The sequence below is a fragment of the Nanorana parkeri genome, unplaced genomic scaffold (genome assembly GCF_000935625.1).
Source record: "Nanorana parkeri isolate BGI_ZX_2015 unplaced genomic scaffold, ASM93562v1 scaffold349, whole genome shotgun sequence".
NCBI classification, from domain to species: Eukaryota; Metazoa; Chordata; class Amphibia; order Anura; family Dicroglossidae; genus Nanorana; species Nanorana parkeri.
In genome coordinates this window covers 981,212-1,008,857 of record NW_017306617.1, presented here as the reverse complement: position 1 = coordinate 1,008,857, position 27,646 = coordinate 981,212, and the positions used below count along the sequence as shown (strand labels likewise).

The 27,646-nt window shown below is 39.4% G+C and overlaps 1 protein-coding gene across 1 annotated transcript in view; it reads left to right on the top strand.

Moving 5' to 3' along the window:
• The window catches only part of TENM1 (teneurin transmembrane protein 1), a 431,171-nt gene that overhangs the window by 275,814 nt on the left and 127,711 nt on the right, over window positions 1-27,646 (top strand). The window contains exons 18-21 of the mRNA XM_018558628.1: window positions 3,554-3,697; window positions 8,034-8,283; window positions 21,978-21,998; window positions 25,043-25,275. Coding sequence (XP_018414130.1) covers window positions 3,554-3,697; window positions 8,034-8,283; window positions 21,978-21,998; window positions 25,043-25,275 — 648 coding nt within the window. The remainder of the gene's footprint in view (window positions 1-3,553; window positions 3,698-8,033; window positions 8,284-21,977; window positions 21,999-25,042; window positions 25,276-27,646) is intronic.

The following is a 27,646-nucleotide window of genomic DNA, read 5'->3' as shown; positions in this document are numbered from 1 at the left end:
AAAACTAATGGAAAATTACAATAGTGATGTTTTATATCTGTTTAATTAAGTATAAAGGATTCATAGAGCATTGTGGATGCTTTAAAACAAATCTGAACCTAACAGAAATGTCACAAGGCCTCGCATAAACAAAGCAGACACAAAGCAGAGAGAAGGGAAGCAGAGTATCTCCTCTGCCTCATTCAGCTGTGTGTACCTTTTAGTTTGAACTATTGATGCCTGTAAACAATGAGCTTCTTTCAGCAAAGCAGTTAATAATAGCTGTGGCTCCCACCCTCCTATAGACCCTCTTGCGACACAATTTTTAAGGATATGGGATTCGGTGAAATATGTGGGCCGTCTTTTTTCTCCACATCTTCCTCTTCTGTTGCTTACTCATTGCCCTCTCTTTTACCCTGGGATGGTTCACCCAAAAAGATTTTCCTGGTGGACGACGACTGGTTTGGAAAATGTATTCTCCATGCTCACGCCCAAGGGGATTCGTACCTTAACTCAGCTCAGAGAATCATTACCACATAATCATAATCATCAACCACACACTGAATTATACCACTACCAACAAATTTGTAACTTTATACAATCCTTGAGTTGCTTAGCTCCACCACCCTATTCTATTACCCCTTTTGAACACAGATGTAGGTGTGATCCACACTCGCCCGGTCTGATCCCGTTAATCCAATCCTCCCTATCCGATAATCTTTCACAATCCACTATGCTCTACCAAACTAATTGGGAGGATGATTTGGGTTCCTCTATTTCTGAAGCTGATTGGACGGCAATTTGGGGAAATATAAATTCTTGTTCTCGAAATGTCCTAACGCAAGAAAACTTCTATAAAGTATTGTTTCACTGGTATTACACACCGTCCCGCATCCACAAATTCTTTCCCTCTCAATCCCCTCTATGTTTTAGGAGGTGTGGTCATCTTGGCACCATGAGACATATTTGGTGGGACTGTCCTAAAGCTAAACGTTTATGGACCCGAATTTATGCTCTAATTAATGTAATTTTAGAATGTGACCTGACCAAAAATCCGTGGGAAGCGCTTCTACATAAGCCAATATTGGGTTTACGCAAACATCAACAATGCCTGATATCTAATATATTCATGGCCACAAAACAAACAATTGCTAGATCCTGGAAATCCCCTGAACTTAGTTTTGTGGAGGTTAAAAATCGTATTACTGGTGTGATGATAAATGAGCATCTGACATCTATCTTGGATGATTCCTTTGCTAAATTCGAAAAAATATAGGAACACTGGACCACCTATGATAGATCCTTGAACTTTGACCCGGTCAATCTAAAGATTTCGTGACGAGTTATTTGCTGCATTAGAGGGCTGGTAACCGCTGAGAATCAGTGGTTACCATTCATTAATGGATGCCTCATTATAGAGGCATCCATTAATGAAAGGGTTAACCTTTTTCAGATACCTGATACTTAATATCGGGTGTCTGAGAGTCAAAGCAGAGCGGGCAAACATGCCGGAAAAAGCCGGCATTCTGACAGCTCGTATAGATCTAGAGATATCTCTCTCGATCGTATACTGGCTTTTTTTTTCTTTCACTTTCAGGAATAGATACATAATGTATCTATTCCTGAAAGAAGAATGTTTCCGTTTTCTGATCATTGTTGGAACGATCAGAAAACCTTTAGTGACAGCTGAATCCTGAACTGCTGCAGGATCAGTGTCACTAACTTATTATTGGCTGTTCTGAAGTTTGAAACAGCCTAATAATAACCAAAAATTTATTAATTTATCAAGCAGTAATATTGAGATTATTTCACAATTACTGCTTGATATAATTAAATAAATACAATAAAATAGTGAAAAGTGTAAAAAAAATAGTGAAAAGTGTAAAAAAAAATATAGTGAAAAGTGTAAAGAAAAAAAAAGTGTACAAAAATAAAAAATAAAGGACAAATAAATTAATGTATTTATTGCATTTTTTTAGCTGTGCTGGTTCTGTAAAAAAATACTACAAAACAAAACTGGGAAAAAAGTGTTTTTTTAACGTTTTTTCCTCTTTTTTTATATTTTATTTGTGAGGCGTTAGACACACATATGTGATATAAATATGTAGCCCTATCTGTCCTCTGAAAAACAATATATAATATGTGTGGGTGCACTTTGTAAGAAAGTATTACTCACGTGGAAGAATCACACAGCAAAAATGTCAAAAGTGTGTCAGTCATTTACGAACAGAATGGTAGGTTTATGGTAGTGCACTCTATTGGTTGTTTAGTGGTTTCATCTATTGATGGTTTATAGTAATTTCCTCTATATGTTCTTTGTAGCTATCGGTCCTACTTGTTTGTTCATTACTAGTTAAAACTGTTTTACGTATTTATCACAACATTTTCAGTTTACTATCACTATGCTATGCTTTTTGACTTGTTTCAATATGGTTTCTGTTTTATTATATTATCTTTTCGAAAACAATAAAAAAAATTGTGAAAAAAAAAGAATAGCTTGGTAAACTTGTTAAAAAGGAACTTGAGCTTTAGTGTCAGTACAGGTAGACTTTCAATAAACTGACTAGCACAGTTGCAATGTTTACTGGATAGTATAAAGGTTCACTGAATAGTTGTACTTGTTAGCGGTAGTTTCGGATGAAAATAGACTGCTTGATGTCTCCTGCATAGTTTAGTTTCATTCTAGATTTTTAATTGTTTAAAGTGACCCTGTGCTGAAGTCCCCCACAGTGCTCAGTAGTTACTCCTGCCAACCTCCACCTCCACATTACCACTGTGTTCTGTGACGCAAAGGTCAGTAGGAAGGCAACTGAGAGTTGTGGGGACCCAGAAGACCGTGTTTGCTGCCCAGAAGACTTCAGTGGGAGGTTTCACTTAAGCAGAGCAGCATTTGACAGTGCAGACAGAGGGAGATATAAGTATTTAATCTCTTTTTAACAGTTACCTTTTTGGCAGAGTCGCTTTAATATAAATATATTGTTCACATGTTCTGCTTATTACGTATAGTCTTAAATGATTAATAGGTATAGAATAAATGTGTTATGGTTAAACCTACATTAAAAGTTCCTAAAACAAAAATAACCAGTTATAAACTGTTGAAGATCTGCAACACTTTCCAGCCAAGCTATCCATTTTATCCTTCCCAGCAAGGAAGATGATCATGTAATGGCAATTGGTCTATTCTAGATTTCCAAATAGGACTGTAAGTGTGCTCCGTAATTGTAAGGAATAATATGCCCCCTAGTTACTTTGTGCTTTCAGCATTCTCTGAGCTGAAATATGACTTATCTGTGCTGTAGGCAAACAGTAATAGATGCGATTTCACTTGGTTGCTTTTTCATTTGGAGATAACATGTCTGCTGGCTGAGAAAAAGAAAAATGTTGCAAATTCTTCATAAAGACATATAAACATCAGTGATTTATATTTGTAATAAACAAATATTGAAGTCATCAGATCTGAATTGTGAATGATCAAGTTACCTGTAAACTAGATCATATTGTTTGCAATAACCACATGCATTAAAAGAAAGACATGGATTTACACTGTTATTTTGTTTTTCTTTTTTTTATGAAGTATCTGTTGGATATGAGTATGAGTCATGCCCTGATCTTGTGCTGTGGGAAAAGAGGACAGTCACCTTGCAAGGCTTTGAGATGGATGCTTCAAACCTTGGAGGATGGACCTTCAATAAACATCATATACTAAATTCTCAGAATGGTAAGTGCTTTTTGCATTAAAGCTGAACTTCTGACAAAAAAAAAATACACATTTGAAATGAATATATATGCAAGTTGTTTTATCTGGTAAAAGATATGTAATTCTGTCCAACTAGTCTTGTAGTGCAGCCACCACTGCCAAACAGACCTCTCTGTAAACTTCAGTACAGTGGACAAAACAGCCCGGTCTAGGATCCACCCTATCCTGTGATTGGAAAATATAGGAGCAGCAACAAAAAAACACACTTTAAAGTGACATTAAAGGCAAAAAAAAAAATTCTCCCACCCAATGTAAATGTTAGCACTTACCTTAAATGATGTCTCTTTTTCCGATCTTCCTCTTCTTTCCCCATGTTTTCATCTGTCCCTCCAGCGGTGTGACGTCACTCCGATCCAGCGCCGACTGCTTTGTCTCTCCGATCCAGCGGTGTCTGCAGGCGGTTGCACGTGTCCATAGACTTACCTTGCGTCTCTGCTCGTCTCCCGGCCGAGAATCGGAACTGCGCATGCGGCCGTATGAGCAGTTCCTGATTCTCGGCGCAGGAACGAGCGGCGATAACGAGGTAGGTTTAAAAGGATTTTAAGCGTTTTTTGTTTTTTTTACACTTCTTGCCTATATCTACTGCATGCTAGCAGTAGATATAGGCAAAAAAAACAGAGGGTTTAGAACCCCTTTAAATTCCCCAGCACTTCACCCCCGTTTTGCCAGTCATCTAAATTGACCTAATTTGATAAGTGAATTTAAAAAAGTACACAGTTGCACACATTTGCACACATATGTTGAAAGCACACCCCACTATGACGTTGCCTCTGCAAATGTGTTCTAGCTCTGAACTCAAGAGATATACTAAGGCACTAGAAGGCTTAAAGGATATTTAAACCCTCCCTTTTTTTTGCATATATCTACTGCTAGCAAGCAGTAGATATTTGCAAAAAGTAAAAAAAAAAAAAAAACAGCAGTTTAGACTCACCTGTGTTCCTTGCGTGGTCCCGTGCCGAAAATTATACATTTCTCGAGCGGCCGCAAAGGATCTTGGGGCGCACGCATGCGCAGTTCTCATTTTCATCACGACGAGGGACGCATGGTAAGTCTATGGATGCGTGCACCCGCATGCAGACACCGCTGGATCGGAGGGACAGAGCAGTCAGCGCTGGATCGGAGACCCGCCGCACCGCTGGAGAGAAGGCCGAAAATATCAGGAAAGAAGAGGAAGATCGGAAAAAGAGACATCATTTAAGGTAAGTGCTAACATTAACATTGGGGGGAGGGAATTTTTTTTGCCTTTAATGTCACTTTAAGTGCCGGTATCCACCCAATCCACAAGCAAATATTGCGTAGACTAGCCCAGTGGTTCCCAACCCCCGGGCCGCGGACCGCTACCAGTCCGTGGATCAAATGGTAGCGGGCCGCCGGGCCCCGCACTGCCGAAGCTTCATCAGCTTCTTCAGGGGGGTCCTAGGTGACATTAGGGGTCTTGGAAACCCCTGATGTCTCCATAAAGAGGACCTGTCACATGTTTTGCTATCACATAGAGGGGTTTCTTAGCCCCCTATGTGATAGCAATAAAGCTAAGTGAAAAGAAAAAAACAAATAGGAAAAAAAATTTAAGTTTCCAAAATAAAATTAAAGTCACACATAAAAAAGAATAAAAAAAAAACAAAAAAAATGTTAAAAGCCCCCACCCATACATACACGCATGCAAACATGCGTCAGGTGCGCATACCTGCAAAAACGATGATTGCGCCCATTACGCCGCACATGTTACATATCACTGCGAACGTCACAGTGAGAGCGATAATTTTAGGGGCATCAATCACTGATAATACTAAACTGATGAGCGTTAAAAGCTTAAGTTAAAGCGTCGCCTACGGTCAATTTTGGGTATTGTAGTTTTTTTGCAATTTTGCGGGTGCGCACAATTTTTAAGCATGACATGTTTGGTGTCTATTTACCCGACATGACCCCGTCTTTTATATTTTACCAAAAAATTGGGTAATAATCATTGTTTCCTAACATAATGTAAAAAACACTTTTCCAGAATTTTCTGTAAATTTTCTGAAATATAGAAAAAAATAAAAACCCCAGTGGTGAATAAATACCACCAAAAGAAAGCTCTATCTGTCCCCAAAAAATGGTACAAAATTCATTTCAGTACAGCGTTGCATGACAGAATAAATGTCAGTCAAAGTACCGCATCGCTAAATACTGAAAAATGGCCTGGCCAGGAAGGGGGTCTAAACATCTGGTTCAACATCTTGAAGTGGTTAAAGGACATCCAAAACGAAAAAAACATTTTTCTATAGTTGCTGTTGGCAAATTGAATCCTTTGGTGGCTTTTTCTCAAGGACATAAAACATTAGAAAAACGAAGCTGGTTTAACCCACCAAAAACTGACATTTTTTTGTGTAATTTTCATTTAGGACTACTCCATGCTAACTCTTTATAAATGTTTCCTACAAAGAATAGAAAATTCCCTTTTTACTATTTTTAAATGCACCAAATCCTCTAAAGTATAGCTGGCTCCCATAATTTCATGAGTTATGTTTATTCTCAGCTGGATTTTTTTTCGAAACCCATAAAATGGTTTTTCAAGAAGGTGTCAAGTTGATATTTAATGAAGCTCTCTAAAAGGAGAGATTTTATAGTTAAGTATTGCAGCTATTTGATTAGGTCACAGTCAAGTGTACTGCACAGTCACCTTTCTCTACTGCGTGTAAGGACCATTTTTCCACTGTTAAAAGACTGTCTTAAAGTAATGTTATAACTTAGTGTCATATTATTAGCTGCAGTGCCTGCTGTTATAAATTGTTATTATTATAATGTATTCAGAATTTTAAAAGATTTGACCTTCACAGTCTGCCCCCAAATGTAGATGTTTCAGCTTTGGAGTTTTGAAGAGAACATAAATTCCATTTTGACGGTGTGATAGCAATCTTTTTGTGTATGTGTTATTTCACTTTCATGATGTAGGTTATGTTAATGATGGTGACTATATATATGCATAAGATGGTAGCAGGTCTACTGCTTTTGATATTCCATCATAATTTACTCTTCGTTATGTGTATTTTAATTGACACTTAAAATTTTATGTCCTGATGCTTTACTCCAAGCAAAGCTGTTTCACTCTTTCACTTTACATGCCTAGCTACAAATTACGTATTTTCTCTCTGGTATCATTTTGCTGCCTCAATATATACTGTAGAAATGTCTTCATTTTTGTCTGTAGACCTGGTCATGTTTCTGAAACATATGGTTTACTTTTAATGTAACCCTCGTTTGCAGAGATACACTCTGTGTAAAATTTAAAAACGTATCAGATTTTAAGAAATCTGTAATGGTATAAATCTGTCACTAACCTGTAATAGCAAGCACCATTAGGCATCTGTGCAAAGCTCCAGCATTCTCCTAAAGTGACAATTCAGAAAACCAAGGTGTTCCAACAAACAATAATGGATTTCATCCAGGAAATTTGTGCCTAGCCCTGACATTCTAATGACCTCACAGTTGGTCAGTGATGTCAACTATAACATTGCTGGACCAGTAGGGAGACAGGAGTTTAAAAGGGAACATGGACATCATTATACAACCGTCTTATGTAAGTAAGTGGAGAGAGTTTTAAGTGTATGTATAGCTAAAACATTTTTCTTTAGTTTTGGATAGAGTGCGAAAGTTAGAATGTCTGTTACATTTTTATGGCTCTCTGTGTTCCCAATGTGGAGATTCACCCTCTCTATATGTTCTGGTGACACAAAGTGACAGAAATTCAAAATTTTAGGGTTGTTGCCAGGAGAGGTGAGGGAAAATCTTCTAGTGGTGACAACTAAGAGAGGAATTTTGCTCACTTTGCAGGACAGGAAGTTAAATATTCCCTGGTAAACAGACAGCAAAACAATAAAATTACATAATTGTTTTTCCTGCTCTACTCTTTTCAAACCTAAAAAAATTATTACAGAAAGGCTTGTCATGTGAAAAACGCCAAAAGCGGCACAGTGCAAACTGGCAGCAGACAGAGACAGCTCTAATTAGCTGTTTTAGATTTTATTTAACAGCTCTAAAGCTGCTAAAAACACTTGTTCAGAACATGATGCAGCTCCTCTTTGGAAACGTATTAAAAGTAACAGTTTTCCAACCCAGAGCAACACTGCATGCAGAAAAGGACCGTTTTGTAACACTTATGAATGACTGATTAGACGAGTTTTAAGAGGGGAGACCTCAGCTGGTCCACACGACAAGAGGTCAGGGGACAAATGAAGGCATTTTCCACTTTCAGATAAAAATTGTAATTTTGAAGACATGAATTGGCTATTATTATTATTTATTTGTATTTTGTTATTAGGAATTTTGTACAAAGGAGATGGAGAAAACATATTCATATCTCAGCAGCCTCCTGTGATCTCTACACTAATGGGAAATGGTCAGCAGCGAAGCCTCACCTGTTCCTCTTGTAATGGACCTGTTCATAATAACAAACTCTTTGCTCCTGTTGCCATGGCAACTGGACCTGATGGTAGCATCTATGTTGGAGATTTCAATTTTGTGAGAAGAATATACTCATCTGGAAATGTCATCAGCATTTTAGAGCTCAGGTACAGTTATAAAATGTCACTAACATTTTCAACCTGGGTATAAATCGCTTTAAAATGTCCCTGGGAGTTAAATAAAAATATGACACACAATGCTGGAGATATTCATGTACCTTACATAATTTTCTCTGATAAACTTTTACCATTGCCATAGGGGAATAAATGACATGCTGAGCAACTAAATTGCAGTTGTGATTTCATTGTAATTAGGCCATTAATTTCAGCAGTGGGACAACTATTGCCACGGATAGAATGGATCATGTGTGTTTCGATAAGGTTACCCCTTTCCTAGATGAAAATTCTAGTAGGGTCTGGACTTCTCTGGAGTCCCTGATGATGAAGGTGGGGTTTTCTGCAGGACATCTTCTAGAGTTTGGCCCCTGGCATTGTCAGTCTGATGAGACAGTTTAGACAGAGACAGTTTAGACAGAACCAGGCAAAGTACCACATTACAATGCTAAATTGGAATCAGGTCAAACCAAAGGTCTGGGCACAAAACATACACATAGCACAAGCCAGATTTCAAGCCATGTTGTAACCAAGCGTAGCTAAACAGAAGGCATTGTCTGTGTACAAGTTCAAGCTAGCAGGTGGAATTTAAGAGCATATAACATAGACAAACCAAGTTGTAACCCGCATAGCAGATGAGAGTAGTCACTATAATTGAAGCGTAACTGACTAACATTGTACAGCCTAGTGTACTGAGATAAATTTACACCTACTGTTTGACTGAGGTCAGGTGTGAGTCAATAGATGGTGTGGTGCACACTCAAGCACATTATGATGGAACAAACCGGGAAGAACACATAAGGAAATGAGTCACCAGTGGACTGTGAGAGGTAGGCAACTATGTATGGATTGCTACAGATGAAGTATGAATTAGCTGTCCAGCAGTACAAACATTACCTAGGGTGGATGTGGTATTTGTATGTGGTCCTGGTCCCCACAACTGGGTGCCAGTGAACCAGATCACAAATTAAGGCAACAAATAAAGTAAATCCTGCTGTCACTGTACCCCACATCATTGGGTGTGTGGGTAGCAGACATTGCTTTAGAGCTTGGTGAAAATTACCTTGATAAGACTTTTAAGTGTTTATTTTAAGCATTCCTAAGCAGTGAACTTGTGGAATCTCTCAGTGTGAGTAAACCATGGCATCCTAATGATAGCAGACTGAAGGCATTATTGTTTTCCGTCTGTTATGATGGTGCAGTTATTGATCCTAGGCCCAGTGAAAAGGAAGCTATACTATAGCAGTAGTGAAGTGTTAAGCTGCCAATACACCAGTATATTAGACTACTCAAATGTGTTATGATGATTTAGTGGGCCAAGACTGTAGTCATGCATTGACTGTGTACTTGAATGGAGGTAGTCATTCTTGACTTTTTTTCCATTTTTGTTGTTACACATTTACCTGCAGACATTCAAAGCATCGGCTATTATATTAGGTTTCAAATGGTCAGACCCATCTATATAGTTATTCACTGTAAGCGCACATTTACTGTATGTTTTCTTGGAATTTTTTATGATGATTGAAGCTCGTTTTTGGAACAATTTTGGAACAAATGTATATGTTTCCAATGTATTGGTAAAAGTGTGGAAAATTACACTTCTAAAGCAAGGGATTAGAGCTGGATAACCGGGTTTTGCCCTTATCTCTGCTGTTAAGGAAAAGGGTTTCTTTTAATTATAAAAAGGGAGTTGTGAAATCTAATGGGAATGAACCTTGAAATGGCCTTGGCACTGCCTAATACTATGAAATGTGCTAGAAATACAGTATATTAAATTCAGGTCGACAGCTGTTAGGGTCACCTAATGTTTAACGGCATAGTAAAAATAAAGTAGTTGAGGCTTGTGTGGGATGCTTTATATATGTGTATGGATACTTATACATCTGTGAGCATTTCTAAAATAATAATAATATTAATAGTACAATAATGAAATACTGGCATTAATAATAGGTGCCAGGAGGTATTGCCGGCTCTGTGGCATAGATTTGTTTAACAAGTTTGATTCTGGATTTGATTCTGGATTTGATTCTATGCAATCTGGCATAGAATATAGCTCATGGATTTCGTAATAAACATTTGTGCTAGTGAGCTGTCTGAAGCTGAAACTTCCTGGCAGGTATAGATCTCTCCTGTCTTATCAGCAGTGGTTGGTGGCAGATAACACGTTAACACGTGTGACGTTGCTGGGAAAAAAAGGCAGACAAATTGACAGTTCCATTTTACCTGTCTTATATTTTGGATGAAATCCCCTTTTCTGCCTCACATCAAGATATTGATGGCTCTGAGTAGATCCAGTAGATCTTTGGATCATCCCAGCCCACCTGTCTGTAACACATCACATGTCGCAATCATGCCTGTAAAGAAAAGTAGGGCTATTATTTTTTGTATGCACATTTATCTTTTTTTTTATTCATCAGCTTGTCTGTAAAATTTAGATTTATTTGTTTTCAGTTTTAACCGCTTGAAGACCAGGTATTTAGACCCCCTTCCTGGCCAGGCCATTTTTCAGTATTCAGTGCTGCAGTACTTATTCCGTCATGTAACGCTGTACTGAGATGAATTTTATACCATTTTTTGGGGACAGATAGAGCTTTCTTTTGGTGGTATTTAATCACCACTGCGGTTTTTATTTTTTACTATAATTAGGAAAAATTACTGAAAATTTTGAAAAAACAAAGTTATTTTTTTACATAATGTGAGGAAACATTTATTATTACCCAGTTTTTTGGTAAAATATAAAAGATCGGGTCACGTCGGGTAAATAGACACCAAACATGTCAAGCTTTAAAATTGCGCGCACCCGCGAAATCGCAGAAAACTACCATACCCAAAATTGCCCATAGGCGACGCTTTAAAAGATTTTACCGCTCATCAGTTTAGTGTTATCAGTGATTATTGTCCCTAGAATTATTGCTCTCACTGCGACGTTCGCGGCAATATGTAAAGGTGGCCATACACTCTACAACCATTGCAAGACTTTAGTCTTGCGATGGTTGTAAAGGGATTAAAAAAACGTACGATCTGCCTATCTTGGACAGGCAGATCGCACTCTCGATCATCGCAAGCCCGCCCCCCTGAGGGGCGGGCTTCCAATGACCGCAATGCTGAACGGGCAGTGTGCGCGTGCGCACTCCGGCCCGTTCAGCATTTGTCTTCCGAGCACCGTTCTAACCAGCCGAGAATCGTACGATTCCCGGCTGGTTTTCGAACATGCTGGTTCGACAGAAGACGTGCGACCGTACAGTAGAAACGGTCGCACGTCTCCGTTCACACTGCTCGATTATCGTACGAAAACCCGATCGCATACGATTATCGTACGATAATCGTGCAGTGTATGGGCACCTTTACATGTGCGGCGTAATGGGCGGAATCGTCGTTTTTGCACATATGCGCCCCCGACGCATGTTTGGATGCGTGTATGTATGGGTGAGGACTTTTAAAACATTTTTTTAATTTTTTTTATGTGTAACTTTACATTTTTTTGGAGGAAACTTTAATTTTTTTTCCTATTTTTTTCCCACTAAACTTTATTGCTATCACATAGGGGGCTAATAAAACCCCACATGTGATAGCAAAATATGTGACAGGTCCTCTTTATGGAGACATCAGGGGTCTCCAAGACCCCTAATGTCACCTAGGACCCCCCAAAATAAGCTGATGAAGCACAGATCTGCTCCATCAGCTTCGTTCTAGCTTCTGAAGCCGGAGAGTGACACAAGAATGCGGAAGTGATGTAATATATAACACTTCCGCTTTCTTGCAGCGGAGAGGGGACCGGAGGGAGCTCATGTGCCGATCTCCCTCTGATCCCCTGTGACACAGGCACCATGCTGATCCCGCGCTCGCACCGGGCACAGCGGAGCCCGGGACCAGCAGGACAATGGCGGTGGGGACGACCACGGAGGTGGGGCATCGATCTTTACCGCATACAAGCAATCTGCCGGCTCTATAGCCGGGGATCGCTTGCATGTTAATGGGCATCACTGCCTGTTTTTAATTATCGGGCATTTCCCGCCCACACGCGCCCACACGCGCCCAGCAGCGCGCACGAGAGGGCGTGTCTGAGCGGACGTCTAAAGACGCCCGCTCAGATCTAGAGAGCTCCCGGCCGGCCGTTTTTTTTACAATGGCCGGCCGGGAGGTAGTTAAAGTAGAACTGTGTTCAGGTTGTGGACCTTTAAGTACAGACATTCCTCGGTTACCGACTTACCTGCTTTGCGACCACTCGCACTTACGACGGACCGACGATCGACCTCCGACCTTCAGTGCGATGTGTCGCCGGCGGAAGTGATGTCCTCCGATCTTCACTGCGGGTCCCGGTAAGTACTTTCATTGCCCGTTGTACAGTACACTGTTCGGAACTGTACATCTGCAACGGTATACAGTACTGTACTAATGCAGTACAGTACTGTACTAATATTTGTTCTAATGCGAATTAAATTATACGCACCTCTGAGGTCAAGTTTTGTATATATCTGCGCCATCTGTAGTCTCTCTATCAGCTCGGGGATGAGAGGCTCATCGGCGATTCTACTTCCTGATTGCGGCTGCGGTCCCCCTGTGGAACGCAAGCCGCGATCGTTACACAGGGAGCCTGTCATGTGATCATTTGACCACCTGCCTGGCTTCCTGGTTGAATGGAAGCCTGGGAAACCACAGGCATGCTCCCTCACAGCTTTCCAGGCATGTGGACTCCGGCTGTTATGTGAGGAATGTAAGTGGCAAGTGCTGCTGTGCTCTGTATCGCTGAGCCGGTCACACTGAGGTCTTTGTGATATCTCCTCCAGGTCAGTGACTAAAAACACGGCACCTGCTGTTGCAGTGTCAGTGTTGCACTAAGGGTGATTAGGGTGTGCCCAGGCACACCCTGTGCACATGCCTATGGTTACATTAGAGATTAGAATACTGGAAGGCTGCTGATTCACTGCTGGGAGGGGAGGAGAGTAAGTTGAGCTGGCTCAAAGATGTTAATGATTTTGTTGTAAAATTTAAAGGGTGTGCACGGTCAATTCTTTTAGTTTTGTTAGATTGAGGAAGTGTTTAAGCTCTTGTCATGTTTCATTGCTTCATATGTCCTGCTGGTAATTGTTTCTAGCAGAGAAGGTGATAGGAAATTCAAAGTTTTGGAGTTGTCACATGAATAGGGGATGAAGTAAAATCTTCCTTTTGGGACACCAATTCTAGTGACAACTAAAAGGGTATTTCCCATAGCATCAAAGATATTTCCACTATATTGCTGCTGTTCGTCTAGGGCACAAACTGAAGAGAATTCTCTGTAGAAGGACAAAAAAAATTAACCAACTCCTGCTCTATCCAAAACAAAAAAAAAAACAGTTTAAGGATGACTTTTTCCACAGTGCCTGCTGCACTTCAATGTTTGAACCCTGGTCACAGTTTGACAAGAAACTAGAATTGTTAGATAAGATATTTTAAACCACAGGGTTCATGTTAACATGTTTCAAAATCTGATTATTTTTGTTATTATTATTCTTCTTACTAAAGTACAGGCTACAAATTTCACCTTATATCAAGAAAGCTGTAGTTTTTCGATACTTCAACACCGCATGGCAGTTAGTCCGAAGAACTTCATTTCTGATAGATCCTTGCTTCGGAGTCATATAGAAAAGTAATTTACAGGCCAGGCACCTTATTTAAACTCTTAAATACTAATTCATCATTTTATATGAAGTTCCTCTTTAACAGTTACAAAGCATTTAGGTGTATGAGAAGCCTCAGATATAAACTGCCATTCATTTAGGCCACAGCACTTAAAATTACCTTACCACATCAGGGTTTGTATGTAGCTTAGGAGTCAGAGAATCACAGCTTCCTGAGGCTTTTCACTCAGGCATTTTTACTGTGTCACACAGAGTTCTATACCAGTATAGACTGGAAGTAGCTACAATTATTTAACAAATTTGCATTACTGTTCAGTAGACCCAACTTCACTGCTGATGCACTGAAAATAATTATAGAACAGGGCCTAATATTTCCAATTTTCCTTTAATGCTTGAATGGTTCATTTAGGATATTACCATTTTTACAGTACCTAATGTTACACGCTCAGCATTTTGAGAACTTCATCAAATGTGTGCCTCTGGTGGTATAGAACTTTCATAAATACTCATGTGGATAAACTGTACTTCTTCAACCAGAACAAACAACAACAATTACGTTTCACGCAGACCTGAGATTGTTTTTTTTATGAATAAACAAATGAATTTGAACTTGTACTAAGCAATGCAATTATTTGTTAATGACGAAACACTGTTATGGCTGCTGTAACACTAATTTAAAATGATTTGCAGCACACCTTCAAAACAAGATGTTTAATCCAGAAAGTATATCCTGGGGCTAAGTGTCAAAATAAGTAAAATTAGCAGCTGTAACACTGTATGCAGCGGAATAGAAAGTAATCAGTGCTCTGTCAACATAATGCCTTTGTATCAGTGGTGTTAATGAAACACCAATGAAATGCAGCCTGATTAGTGCACCCTCTGTATCAAGGCTCTGAATTAGTTTTTAGCTAACAATTATTACTATTCTGTAGCTACTGACAAGAAAATTGTTTGGTTAGAGATTAAAGACCACTGATGCTAATATAGATCGGTTGCAGGATAGAACTGTCCTCACTCCTCCAGGTATTTTCTTTCTAAGGGCCCAATTCTGGCCAGAACGCACTGCCTCGCATTGTGGCCGGCTCACTTTTTAGTGGGGCAGGAGGGGGCATGGTGGGCCATTCAAGTGAATGGCAACGTAGCCACGCCCTCCGGCCGCAATGCAATCGGCCGCACGGGATCGCAAGGCACATTATGCCTACGATCCAGTTCGGTCCGGTGCGATTAAAATGCTGCAAGAATCATGCCAGGATGCACTGCAACTGGTGTGAACGGGCCCTAAAGGTCCACATGCAATGGGGGAAATTTATCATAAGTGATGCAGACAGAATCTGGAGCAGTTGTCCATGGCAACCAATCAGCCCCTCTCACTTTCATTTCCAATGCTTAACTGAACAAACTCAAATCCCCCTCATTATATTTAGACTTTAATGCCCAGCTTCAGTCAAAACTATCTTTTACATTTTAAAAGAAGTGGAGAAGAGTCAGAGAGTGTGGAAAGGTTAGAACTTCTGACAATATTTGTATTACTGCTCGTGCCTTCCTGTCCAGGTGAGGAAAGCACCCCCATTTCTGGTGCAGGTGTCCCATAGTCTGGAAGTAAGGCAAAATCCCAATGTGTTCAAAAGTTAATTCTTCCACACTCTGTTCAAAACTAGAAAAAAATACTAGAGTTAGGCTTTAGAGAGACACTGTCTCCTGAAGGCATAGTGACAGTGTCTTTGCATAGGGTTCCCGTCCAACCCATTAAACTTACCAGCATTCCCTTGCAGCTCTTTCCTTTGTCGCAGCTAGTAACAATACCTGATTCTTCCGGGTATGGAGGAGCATGTGACCTCCTCCCATGAGACAGTGCTGAGATCTAGCAGGCAATCACTAAGTCTGGTTCAAGGATATTAGTGCTGTCTGTGACAGAGGAAGGAGTGGTAGGGGAGCACTGCCAAGGTGTTTATCAGGAGCTAGGGGGGCTCCTTTGCAAATACACCATCACTGAATGAACAAAGAATGGTGTCTTTAAAATAGACCTGTGCTGCGGATCTAAGGAGGCTGTCTTTGCCGACCTATTGTGAATATATTAGTTGACTGGCTGTTATACTGACCAAATGACTTTAATATTTTCTGGGTTACCAACCTTGGACAAGTTTCCAAATCAGTTGGTGTGACTTTACCCTCATTTGTTTGCTGTTTGATTGTTGCAGCCAGTCCAGGAAGTAATTGGAGGCAAACCTGCCAGCATTTTCCAAATGATGTGTGAAATAAAAGCCTCTATAGTTCTCCTATTGTTTTCTGTAGGGTGTGAATTGGCCATATACTGTACATTAGAGAATATTTTCCATTCATGGAAATTATAGCAGGGCATTAATGTCCATGGGATACCACAACATTAAGTATGCACCTTGGATAGTCTTCTCCCTGAGTGAAAAGTCCACCCACCAGGTAGGATTTTGCCTGATTGTTTTTTCTTTGGTTAAAAACACATTTGTTCAATTGTTAAAACACAATGGCATTTTCCAGTCCATAGTCAGTTTATTGCATCATATAGTCTATTGTCTCTTTGGCTGCCAGACCCTGCTCTCCAATTTTACCGAGGACCATTTTTGCTTTTTTTCACCTTTTTTATCATGTTTCAATAATTTTTACTTACAGCTTTGAAAGCTAATGAAATTCCCCCAGAACATATGTTTTCTGAAAGTAAGAGCCCCAAAGAACAAAAGTGCTGATATTTTGAACATCTTGTGATAGTTGAGCAAATTATATTTTATATATATATACTGTACCCTAAAATCACGAACACAAACAAACATAACTTGAAAAATTCCTACTAAATCTAACATATATAACTGCATTAAGTTAATGAATAACAAATATTTGTACATTTTAAATTGTGCCTTTTTGCAAAACCATGAAAATTGAAGGTACACGAAACTGTAAATAAGCAACATATGCTACATATCTGGAGATTAGCTTCACACCTCTGTGTTGTAATAATGCCTAATTTGCAGTGGTGTGTTTTGCAGTGCTAATCATTTTGAATGCCCCTCCCCCTATTGTACCTTGCCAGCACACATAAACACATTTGCATTTCCGTCCATGTACGCTGTTGTGGGAACCACCTGTGCATTGTGTTGCATAGAAAAAAAAGGTTCATGTGTAAATTTTATAAGTTGAGGTGTACTGGCATCCCTATTTATAGCACTGTGTTGCTGTGTGTTGTAGTCTGCTACAGCACAGGTGTATTGCCTTAAGGCTTGTTTACACCTGCATTGGACAAGGCAAAACGCCTTGCTTTGTAAAGGGCCTGTTCACACTAATATGCTGCATAGGTGAGTTGTGATAATATGTGATAACATGTAATTTTAATAAAGCTTAAAAAAAGAAAAATATCCAGTACTGTGATGTATTATAACAACGCACCAGAGATATGTGCACAGTGAGCGCATGTTATGTGTACCATAATGCATGCTCTTTAGTGCTTTGCCGCAGTGCACCAACACACATAATATGCATTACCACAATGTATACAATGTACATATTTATGTTATGCGTGTGTAGAGTGTGTGCTTTATTTATGTGTGCCCACAATCTTATTCCCTCCACAACCTGATGTCTGCCAGTAGAGGCTTGGGACCTACAGCAAAGATCAAAAGGCACACAAATGGCGTAGACAGCGAATTGGGTAGGGTACACTGAAAGGATCTGATTGCAGGCACACAGCAGGGAGGATGTCAGTGGCAGAATGCTCACATTTTGAATGGCTGTGATCAACGGCTTGTCAGATGCTGATCACAGCTATTCATGAATCACAAGAATCTAGGAGACCCTGCTGTTATGAGTAAATAGTCACTGAAGTGACCATGAGCTTATAGCCTAGGGGAATGCAAGGGACGTAAAGATTACTAAGTTGGCCTGCTGAAAGCATGTCCATGGCAGTAAAAGGGTTAAAAGTAAAAAGAAAAACATCACTGCACTTACCAATGCAAAAAACAATTTTCAGTTTATTATTCAATATGAGCAGAGCCAGTAACCATAGCAATCAGTACTAAAGTCAGATCTCTGACATCTTCTTCTGTGGGTTACCGCATGGTGCTCTTTGCCTTCCTGAGTAAGCCTGGCATTGTCCCATTCAGAAGTTATACATCATGGCTATTGAAAAGTGCACTTTATGTAATCTAAATGGATAGAAACCTTCTGTGTAATAGCCTTTCCCATAAATAATCATACATCTTCAACGCTCAGGAGGGATAGTCTAAAAAATATTTTTAGGAAAACTTAAACATTTTGGTTGTGTAAGTCTGAAATCATTGAAGTAACAGGCAGTAGGCCAAGATGCTGAAATAAAATGCAAGTAACAAGTTTTACTCTAATCTGTCCAACCAGGAAACAACCATATAAAGTGTTTTGGGAAACTTGAGCTGACAGAACTATAGTTGCTGTCACTGTTCACCTCTTCTTCTTACAATGGTAGCTGTCTGGATGTCATGCTGTTCCAGAGGTTTTAATTCTGCCTGACACTGACATAGAGAAAGTACACAGACCAGGAGACATGGCTTCTCTCTTTTTTTACTTGCTGCATTCATTCACATCAACTCAATACATTGTACTTTGGAAAATGAGGCATGGCCCTTTTCTGTGCATTCTCATGCTCTTTGAGATCCGCAGATGTCTATGGCAGCACATGAGCATCCATTTTCATGCCTTTCCAGCCCCTGGTAAAAACTGTAAAAAAAAAATGTTAGCAGTCAATAAAGTACAAGGTGACAATGTTGATTTTTGATAGTTTGATATTCTGAAATCACCTTTTAATTGAAGATGTTTTTGTTCCTTGAGGTCATTATACATGACCCACTCTGCTCTCTATTTGCAATCACTGGATGAATCCAATATCGACGCCTCTTGTTTTGCTGTTTCTCCTGACGTTGAATAAGGTTCAATTCACATATAGCGGTAGTGTTCTCCAAGCATTTTTTTTTTCATGTGGAAAACAGTGCGGAACAAAACCGTGCAAATGTTAACATACGCGCTATATTACTATAGCCGAAACGTCCAGAATCTGCCCATAAAATCGCACTTGGACTATTTTCGGGAACACATGGTTTCATACTGCGCAATAGTGTGAACAATGCACATTGCAATGCATTGTTTTTTATCTTTAGCATGATTCCGTGTGTATTCGTATTGCCTAATACGCGCAGAAAACCAATCGTGTGAATGGAGCATGAAAGCAGCAGAAGCTGTTTAAGCAGCTGCAAAAAGAGGTGTAAATGCAAAGATTGCGATCAGATTCCTTGATGCAGAAATTCAGGAATTAGATTCTTCCCAAAGTTCACAACAATGATGTCACTGCAAGAAATTAATTCTCATTGGCCAAACCTAAAAATGCATGATGCATGAAAACCCATATAGGTAAGTCAATATCTGGGTTTGTAAAGGCATTTGGTGCACACAAAGTGGATTTATATCCTTAGTGGCTATTGAGGAATATATCTGAATGAAAGCTTTTGTGCCTGGAGTTCAGCTTTAATTAAAACCAACCTAATTAACACCAACCTTCCTGATGTCCTTTCCAAGCTATAGCTCCCTGAAAAGTATGAAGGGAGTTTAGTCATAAGGTCAATGCTTCTAGTCTGCACACACCGTACTTCCTGTCCCTGCTTTTTTATGAAGGGAATTAGTTACTGAAAAACGCTGTCCTGTAGACATTCACTGCAGCAACTAATCCCATGCATAGAAGAGCAGGGACAGGAAGTGGAATGTGAATGGACTACAAGCATTGATCTACAAGCACCGATGAGCTTCCTGCACAGTTTGCAGAGAGCCAGGACTCGGAAAGGACGGCATAGAGGTTTGTGTAATTAACACTTTACTCTTTAAATCAAACAGGAGCCAATTAATGTTTACTAAACATTAATAGCTTCAAACGGACTCTTTTATTCAAAAATCAAACCACTGGATGTCCAACAGCAACTATTCAGTGTGTACTTGCACTTGTGTGAAGCTGCAGGTAATTATTTGGGTATATTAGTAATTATAGGGTCTGTTATGTCGATTTAAACATTTTCTTAGAATTTACTGTCACTGGTTAGCAAATCATGCTGCCAATCTGTGCTACTACTTTAACAAGGTTCTACTAGCACATCAAACTATTTGGATTGCATTGTCTTATATAGAACTGTTTTTTTAGGCATTAGATATTCACAAGCCTGGCTATCCTGTTACTGTTTTAACAGTAACCGGATACAAGACAGCGTCCAATGGTAACATTTGGAACAGCGTTTTGGAATCCTGTACATAACCGGCTTATTTTTTTACATGTGTCCAAATACTGCATAATTATTGCAAAACACGACTCTGGGCATGCCAGACTTAACTAAATAATTGGCACAAGGCAAAATAACAACACATTTTGGCTAAATGAGATTTGTGATGTTGATATTTTAAGGAGAGGTATTACTAGACAAAACAACAACATGTTTTACATTCTGAACAAGAATTGAAATAGAATTAAAACAATATAGACAGAAAGCTGTATATATTTAAAATAAAATAATGATTACAGGCCAGTCCAAGAAAGTGGTTTTAGACCCAGTTTGCTCATAATCTGCATGTGTGGGCAGTGCACAATTTTCTTTGCAGTTATTGCCCGCTTGGATACATGTCATTATCATAATGTGTCATTATCAGGCCGTGTTTTCCTTGCTTAACCCATTAAGTTGGTATGGTTGCTAAACAACTGGATCATTCAGATTTCATTAACACATATATAGCCAGACAAAGACTAACAGTGGCGTAACCAGAGTTATAGGTGCCCGGGGCAGAACATTTTTTTTCGCCCCCCATATTATATAAACATCCACTGGAACTGTACCCCCCACCCCCACACATATATATCAGCTAAGGAACTACAAGTCCAAGCATGCCATTATTGTCCCTGTACACACCCCACACACACACACATATATCACCCAGGGAATGGCAATATCTGGTTGTTGTACAGGGGCAATGACCGCGCCCCCCCTGCCATCTATGCGCCCGGGGCAAACGCCCCCCGGTTGTTACGCCACTGAACACTAATGGAGTGGGTGAATCTCCCCAGCAAGGTATAGACAATGACAACAGGGGTTTTCAGCCCCCATTCACACTTGAACGTGAGCATTTTCAGGCAATTTTGAAGCATTTTTTGCTAATTTTTTCATGGTGTTGTGGTGTCTTGTGCTGTCAGAGCTCTCAGTCTGGAAACTTTACACCTATTTTTTTCCCTGGCCCTCTCCCTCTTGTCACAGTTCTTGTAATGGGCATCACTAGGGAGATAGGAGTTCCTTAGGGTCCTCACCAGGTGGATGAAAGTCCCCACATCCAGCATGGACACTCCCCCATTTTGTTCACAGGCTTGCAGATTCTAGAAGGAGGAGACTGGTTGTTAGGCACAAAAAGATGTAAAAATGTGCACACAATGCGCTCATTTTCATGCACTCCCATTGGGCCCAAAAATATGTTGTTTTGCCTGAAAAAAATGCATGTACATTTTTGTGTGACAAGCAACAGCACAATGCTCAGGTGTGAAGGGGGACCATTAAATATAATGGGAACTTTCATGTTGACCGTTATACCACTTTTGGAAATACACAACAAATCACTCAGATGTGAATGGAGGCCAACACTTCCACATTCTATCCAAAACTAAAAAAGGTTCTGACTTTAGATATGCTTTCATTTTAACTTAATATAATGCAGTCACTTTCATATTGGATATTCTTGCCAAAGAGGATAATAAAGGTCTGATTCAGAAGATGCGGCAAAAGACAGAAGATACTTAAACTAGGAAATCTCCATCCATATAATAGGATGCTTTATACAACGAATTACTTTTCCAAACCTACTGCCAGCTGACATTGAAGTCTGACTACCACAAAACAAGAAAACTTTTATTTGATATTGTTTTCGTATTACTTCACTGTAGCAGAATATATTATTACTGTAGTAAACTGTTTGAGTATATGCTCTACATTTTCTGTAAACCTAATTTTTATTTTCTGCTTCTTCTCCTGCTGCAAACCTGATTTCTTACATCAGAAACAGAGATACAAGACACAGGTAAGCGAATCACCGATGGAGTCATTTATAACTTTATTGATTTGGCATAAAAAAGAGACGAAGGCTGTAATATATTACTAATCTAGTCACCATACGAGGAAGCTGTACATAAACAATATTCAAGTCACAAAGAGATTTCCCTCTAATTCCTTTTTATTGCCTTACTCTAAGTGTGACATTAAGTGGTTATGTTTTCTTCCATTAATCAATCATTCATATAGTGTGACCAACTGGAGTGTCTCACTCAAAGCAGGTTTTACTGGGAAGTACAGCATATATAAAGCCCTAAATACAAGCTAAATACAGCTTTGTTTTGTTTTTTCCTATTAAAATGTGCAAACCACAATTTTGCCATATCTGATTAAATATTTTTATATGTTGGAGAGATCTGAATGCATACCAGACAATTTATATGTATAGATATTTGAATTAATTTGAAGTGACCAGGGTAGTGAGCTATTTTGGGCATGACTTTAGATGACGTTGGGATAATGGTTATTTGATGATGTTAATACAAGGTATAAAATGACATCATTGATCACCATGATGTGATGATCATGTTGCATAGGATGATACCAGACATTTCTATCCTTCTATCCTAAATACTGTACCCACAGCAACTGATAATATTCTATACTAGACTGGCCTGGCTTCAATAAACTGAATACTAATTGGTTTCTATGGGGCACAGCACTTGTACTTAGTGTTTAGCTTCTCACGCTGTTAGAGTCCATGTCGCATAAAAGGGTTTTTACTTGCCACAGAATGTAGAAATCGCTATTACTTTTTAAATTCACACTGTCATTACCAAGTACCTAGCAGCAGAAAAGTGATGTTTTTCTTAACAGCTTTTAATTAAATCTCTCACTTCATAGTAAAAAGCCACAAAGAGATAGGAACATTACATCTTGATCTGTTCCTGGTCACTGAAGATAATCAAAATGGCCACATGAGTGGAAGAAGTAGTAAGTGTACTGCTTATAAAAAGGATATTTTGCTGGGACAAGTGCAGTGTTAAGTGTGGCTATATGGCTATACAATATATGTTGAGCATCACTTATCAGTCCATGTAGAGGCTAACAGCAGAGCAAAAACATCTGAGCATTTGAAGTGTTTTTTTTAGAGAACCTAGGGGTCTTTCAACAAGTTGGAAAATTTCTGCAGTGCCAATTGCTAGTTATTACATGATTTACACATAAACCAAGAAGAACCTTAACAGTCTGTATGCCACCTCTACTTATCAGCCCTGTCAGATAGAAGATAGCAGTGGCTCCCAGATGCATACAGTTCAACTAAAGACACACAGATATCTCACCACCCATTGTTCTCAGTATGAGATGTGTCCATCTACAGACATCCTATGTCAAAGTTCATGCCCAACTCGAATAATTCTCAACCTGGCCCATTTTCTTCTTAAAGACCATACAGAGAATTGCGGACATGGTTGAAATATATGTTAAAGCACATTTGTTGATTACACTCATAAAGCTGACCTTCAAGATCTGCTTAGCAAATATACATATTTTTGCAAAACTTAATTTTCATTGTAAACAATATAAAAATGCTTGCAAGCTACTTAAGTTTTTACATTTATTCAGAAACACTACAGATAAAATAAAAAAGGAACATGTCCCAGCACTTTTTGATCTACTGTCTCATTGTCACTTGTCTCAGTTATATACAGCATTCATTGTTCTATGATATTTAATGACAGACTACTGTATATTATTCTGTTGAGAAACGGAGGCCCAGGGGATACAGAAACGTCTAAGTACACTAAATAGCTACTAAGCCCTTGACACAGTTCCTGCTGCTAGCAGAGATTAAAATGTCTGCTGGCATAACAGAAACCCTAATTGCAAGCAAGCCATTTCCATGGCAACGTCAATCAGTGTCCGCCAGTGGTACTCATAAATCTTTATGTGCAGTCCAAAACACAAGCAATAGTGGCTTCCTCCTAAACACATTCACTACAAATAATTTTAACAAAAATAATGTTCATGTGAGCAATGACCACATTCTGGGTCTTGGGGCATTTATTTGTATTTTTTCTTTGTAAGAGTGGATATGCTTTATATACAGAACTTGTAAAGCTAATTATCGCATCACAGCTTAAATATACAAATACCATCCTATATATAAGACTTTCTGATTTCATCTCCCAGATACATAATAGTGGAACAGCTAGAAAACGTAGTAAAGCTTTTCCCTATCACTGAAGGACTATGGTGGTTGAGGTGTTGCACCATAATTAATATGTGATTTTCCTTACATTGCACTCTAAGTGGTTGCCTGTGCCTTTAAGCCAAGGGGATGCAACATACAGCATGCATAAACATCCACTATCTGCACTGTTGGGATTACATGTTGGTAAATTTCTGTTATTTTAAGGAACATTGAGAGATCAAACCAATTTTACCCTATATACCATGTATAAGCACAATAGATTGGCCTATGCTGGGAGTTAGGTGTTAATACCTTTGTTGACTGAATAAAGGGTCAGTTCACCCAAAAGTATTTATTCAGTTCTTGTTAGATTATGGAGAATTAAACTACCTGAGACTCTCTTTTACTTTATTTCTCAGAGACTTTAAAGGTGGACTCTGCACTTGAATTTCTGGGATTGTACACCTACTCTGGCCATGCTGTGGGGCTGTCTCTCTCCCTGTAGCATTTGTAGGTATATTATAGAGGATGTAACAGTAAGTGTTGACCCATGCAAAGGTGGGCAGAAACACTCAGAACTCCCAGGTGGATAGAAAAGAGCTAGAGACTATTGCAGGGGAATATCACTGTTGAGGTATCTAAGACATATAGAAAGCCAGAAGCTGACTTGGTCCATCAGATTTGGTCAATTACTTTTGAGTGGGCTGTCCCTCCAACTCCTGGTATCAGGTTCAGCTTACAAGAAAATATCAGAATATTTAATAAATGAGAACATTAAAAATTATTAAATAAAACATCTTCACTGTAAAATTAGAGGAAGGAACAGGAACAAAAAGGAAACACCTTTGAGTAATAATTATCACTATTTTGTCTTTCAGTACTAGCCCTGCTCACAAGTATTATCTCACTGTGGATCCTTCCTCCGAGTCTGTTTACCTTTCTGACACTAATACCAGGAAAGTTTACAGAGTGAAATCTCTTACTGATGTTAAGGAATTGGCAAAGAACTTTGAAGTGGTAGCGGGCACAGGGGACCAATGCCTCCCATTTGATCAGAGTCACTGCGGGGATGGTGAGAAAGCAAATGAAGCATCACTCAACAGCCCAAGAGGTAAATTGACCATTTGCATTTTTCATATGGCGGCATATTGTTTAGATGTTGAAAAACATTATTAATGTTTTGAATCAGCACCCTTTAACACCCGGTCAAAAGAAGAGCCTTGCAAAGTATACAACATATGCTTTTATAGATATGTGATGATGGAAAGTGACAGAGTTTGGCAACTTCCAGTATGCTTATGAGCAGTTGATCTTAATTACTGTTTGCTTTATGGCAAAGTAACAGAGCCTTTTACTAGGGCACTGCTGATCCACATTTTCTGGGTTATTTTGGGTGTTAGAGGGTTCATTTCAAAGCTTATGCTAAGGACCAATTCAGACATTTCCAATCCAGTGCAGTGCTGTAACACGTATGAAAGTGTGTTGCTTTAAAGCAGCTTATTCATTTGCACAGACTTCCAAAGTACTTCATGGGTCATTGACACTGAGCAGCATACAAACATTTCTTGTGAGGCCAAGGACTCCCCTTCCCCCACATGCTAGCATCATTATGCAGCATGGGCTCACAGTGCAATGTAATCACTGCTCTATGCCAACACTGACACTGGAGAAAAAGAAGATGGGGCTTGCTGATCATATGACTGGAAGACACAAAAAAAAATAATGCTCACCTGTGACCCAGCCAATTTCAGGCATTTCATCACTTATATCACCTTTTGCTGTTTGACTCAGCCAAGGGACTGTGGCTGAGGGTTTGCAAAGTGATGTGTAGAACACAAAGGCTCATTACCTACAGGTTCCTGCATTGTTGCACTTATTTCAGAAATAATGCATTAAATTCTTGTGTTCTGTTCCTCTTATTTGTCCTTCATCTCTCTTCAAATAATGTAACAATTTGCAAGTCAATATAAGACAGGCGACTATAGAGAAAGCGCAATTTAATTAGACATGGATAAACTTCTGAGCATAATTAATTATTCCCTGGTTGTAGAAAGACAAAAAAGTGTTCGTCAATAAATCATGATCAAAGACAAGATAATTAATATTTGTTTAGTACTTGAAATCCACTGAACGCCATGTAAAGTGAAGTTGTGAAATTAATAACGTTGCACTCAATTTATTTAATAAAGCATATTTGGTTCATTATAGAAATATACAGATAGAAGATCCACTGTGAAATATATTGCTTAATAAGAATGTAATCATGGGGCTAAAAAAACATATATAAAATACTGATGGATGTAGCCCTTTAATCAATCTCTAGAAAGTAATATCTACATATGATTGGCTTTTTTACCGGGAGAAGTGCTAAATCATATTTGGGGAAACTCAATAATGCATCTCTGACACTTTTCTGGCTGTAGTCCCTTTAAAACAACCCACACCTATTTCAAGAAAACCTTGTGACAGTTTTGGTTGCAGTTCCAACATGCGGGACAAATATAGGTAGTTCTTATTACCACCAATTTAAGAACACATCATTGCCACAGATTCAAAAAGAATTACCACCAGTTTACAGATTGGGAAATTGGCAGTAATTAAGACCAACTGTAAGCTAGCATATAGAGAAACGTCAGTGCTCATAGTGAGGCATGTATGCGCTGGGAAGCCACCATGAATGTGTCCTAGCAAACAAAAATGCTTTCCAGCACCCATTCAGTTGCCCACCAGCTGGTGCTGTACATAAATGCATACTCCCCCCCCCTTCTCCCCCCTCTGTCCCTCCTGAACAGGTTGTACCCCTCTATATTGGTGGCCCAATCGTGTGTGGCCATTACAAAATTATGGTAATGGCCATATTTGAATAATGATGCCAGCCAGGATCTCCGCCACTTTGTTTACATTCAACTGTTACCCAGGAAATATCCTAGCCATCAACTGAATGGGGCCAGAAATGCATCATTAGTTGCTAGGAGGCTGTCAGCTGCACAGCTAACAGCCTCCTAGCAACCAGTTGGTTGAACGGCAGTTGGCAGAGCCTGATAGGAAAGCTGAGAGGATAGTTCCCATCAGGTTCAACCTACTAGCGCTATGGAATCTGCCCACCGCCATCTACAAGGGAGGTAGACCTGATGGGGAACTAGTCTTTCAGAGTTCCCCTTCAGGCTCCACCCACCCAGAGCAATACTATTCAACCAATGCACCTGCCTGTGTGAAAAGTGCAGTAGTTGCGTAGGGAGTGTAGTAATGCTAAGCCTGTGATTTTATTCCTACCGGACACGATTCCAACAGGTACAGTAGATGAATCTGTCACTAGTTGCCTTATTTGTCGCACAGATGGACACCAAAATGTAAATCAGTCTACGCACCAGGCTGTCATGGAGGGGGGGATAACAAAGACTAGAGGAAACCACCTAAAACTGGTAGAAAAAAAATTCGAACACAAGGGGCGAAGGGGGTTCTTCTCAGTTTGTGCGGTTAGG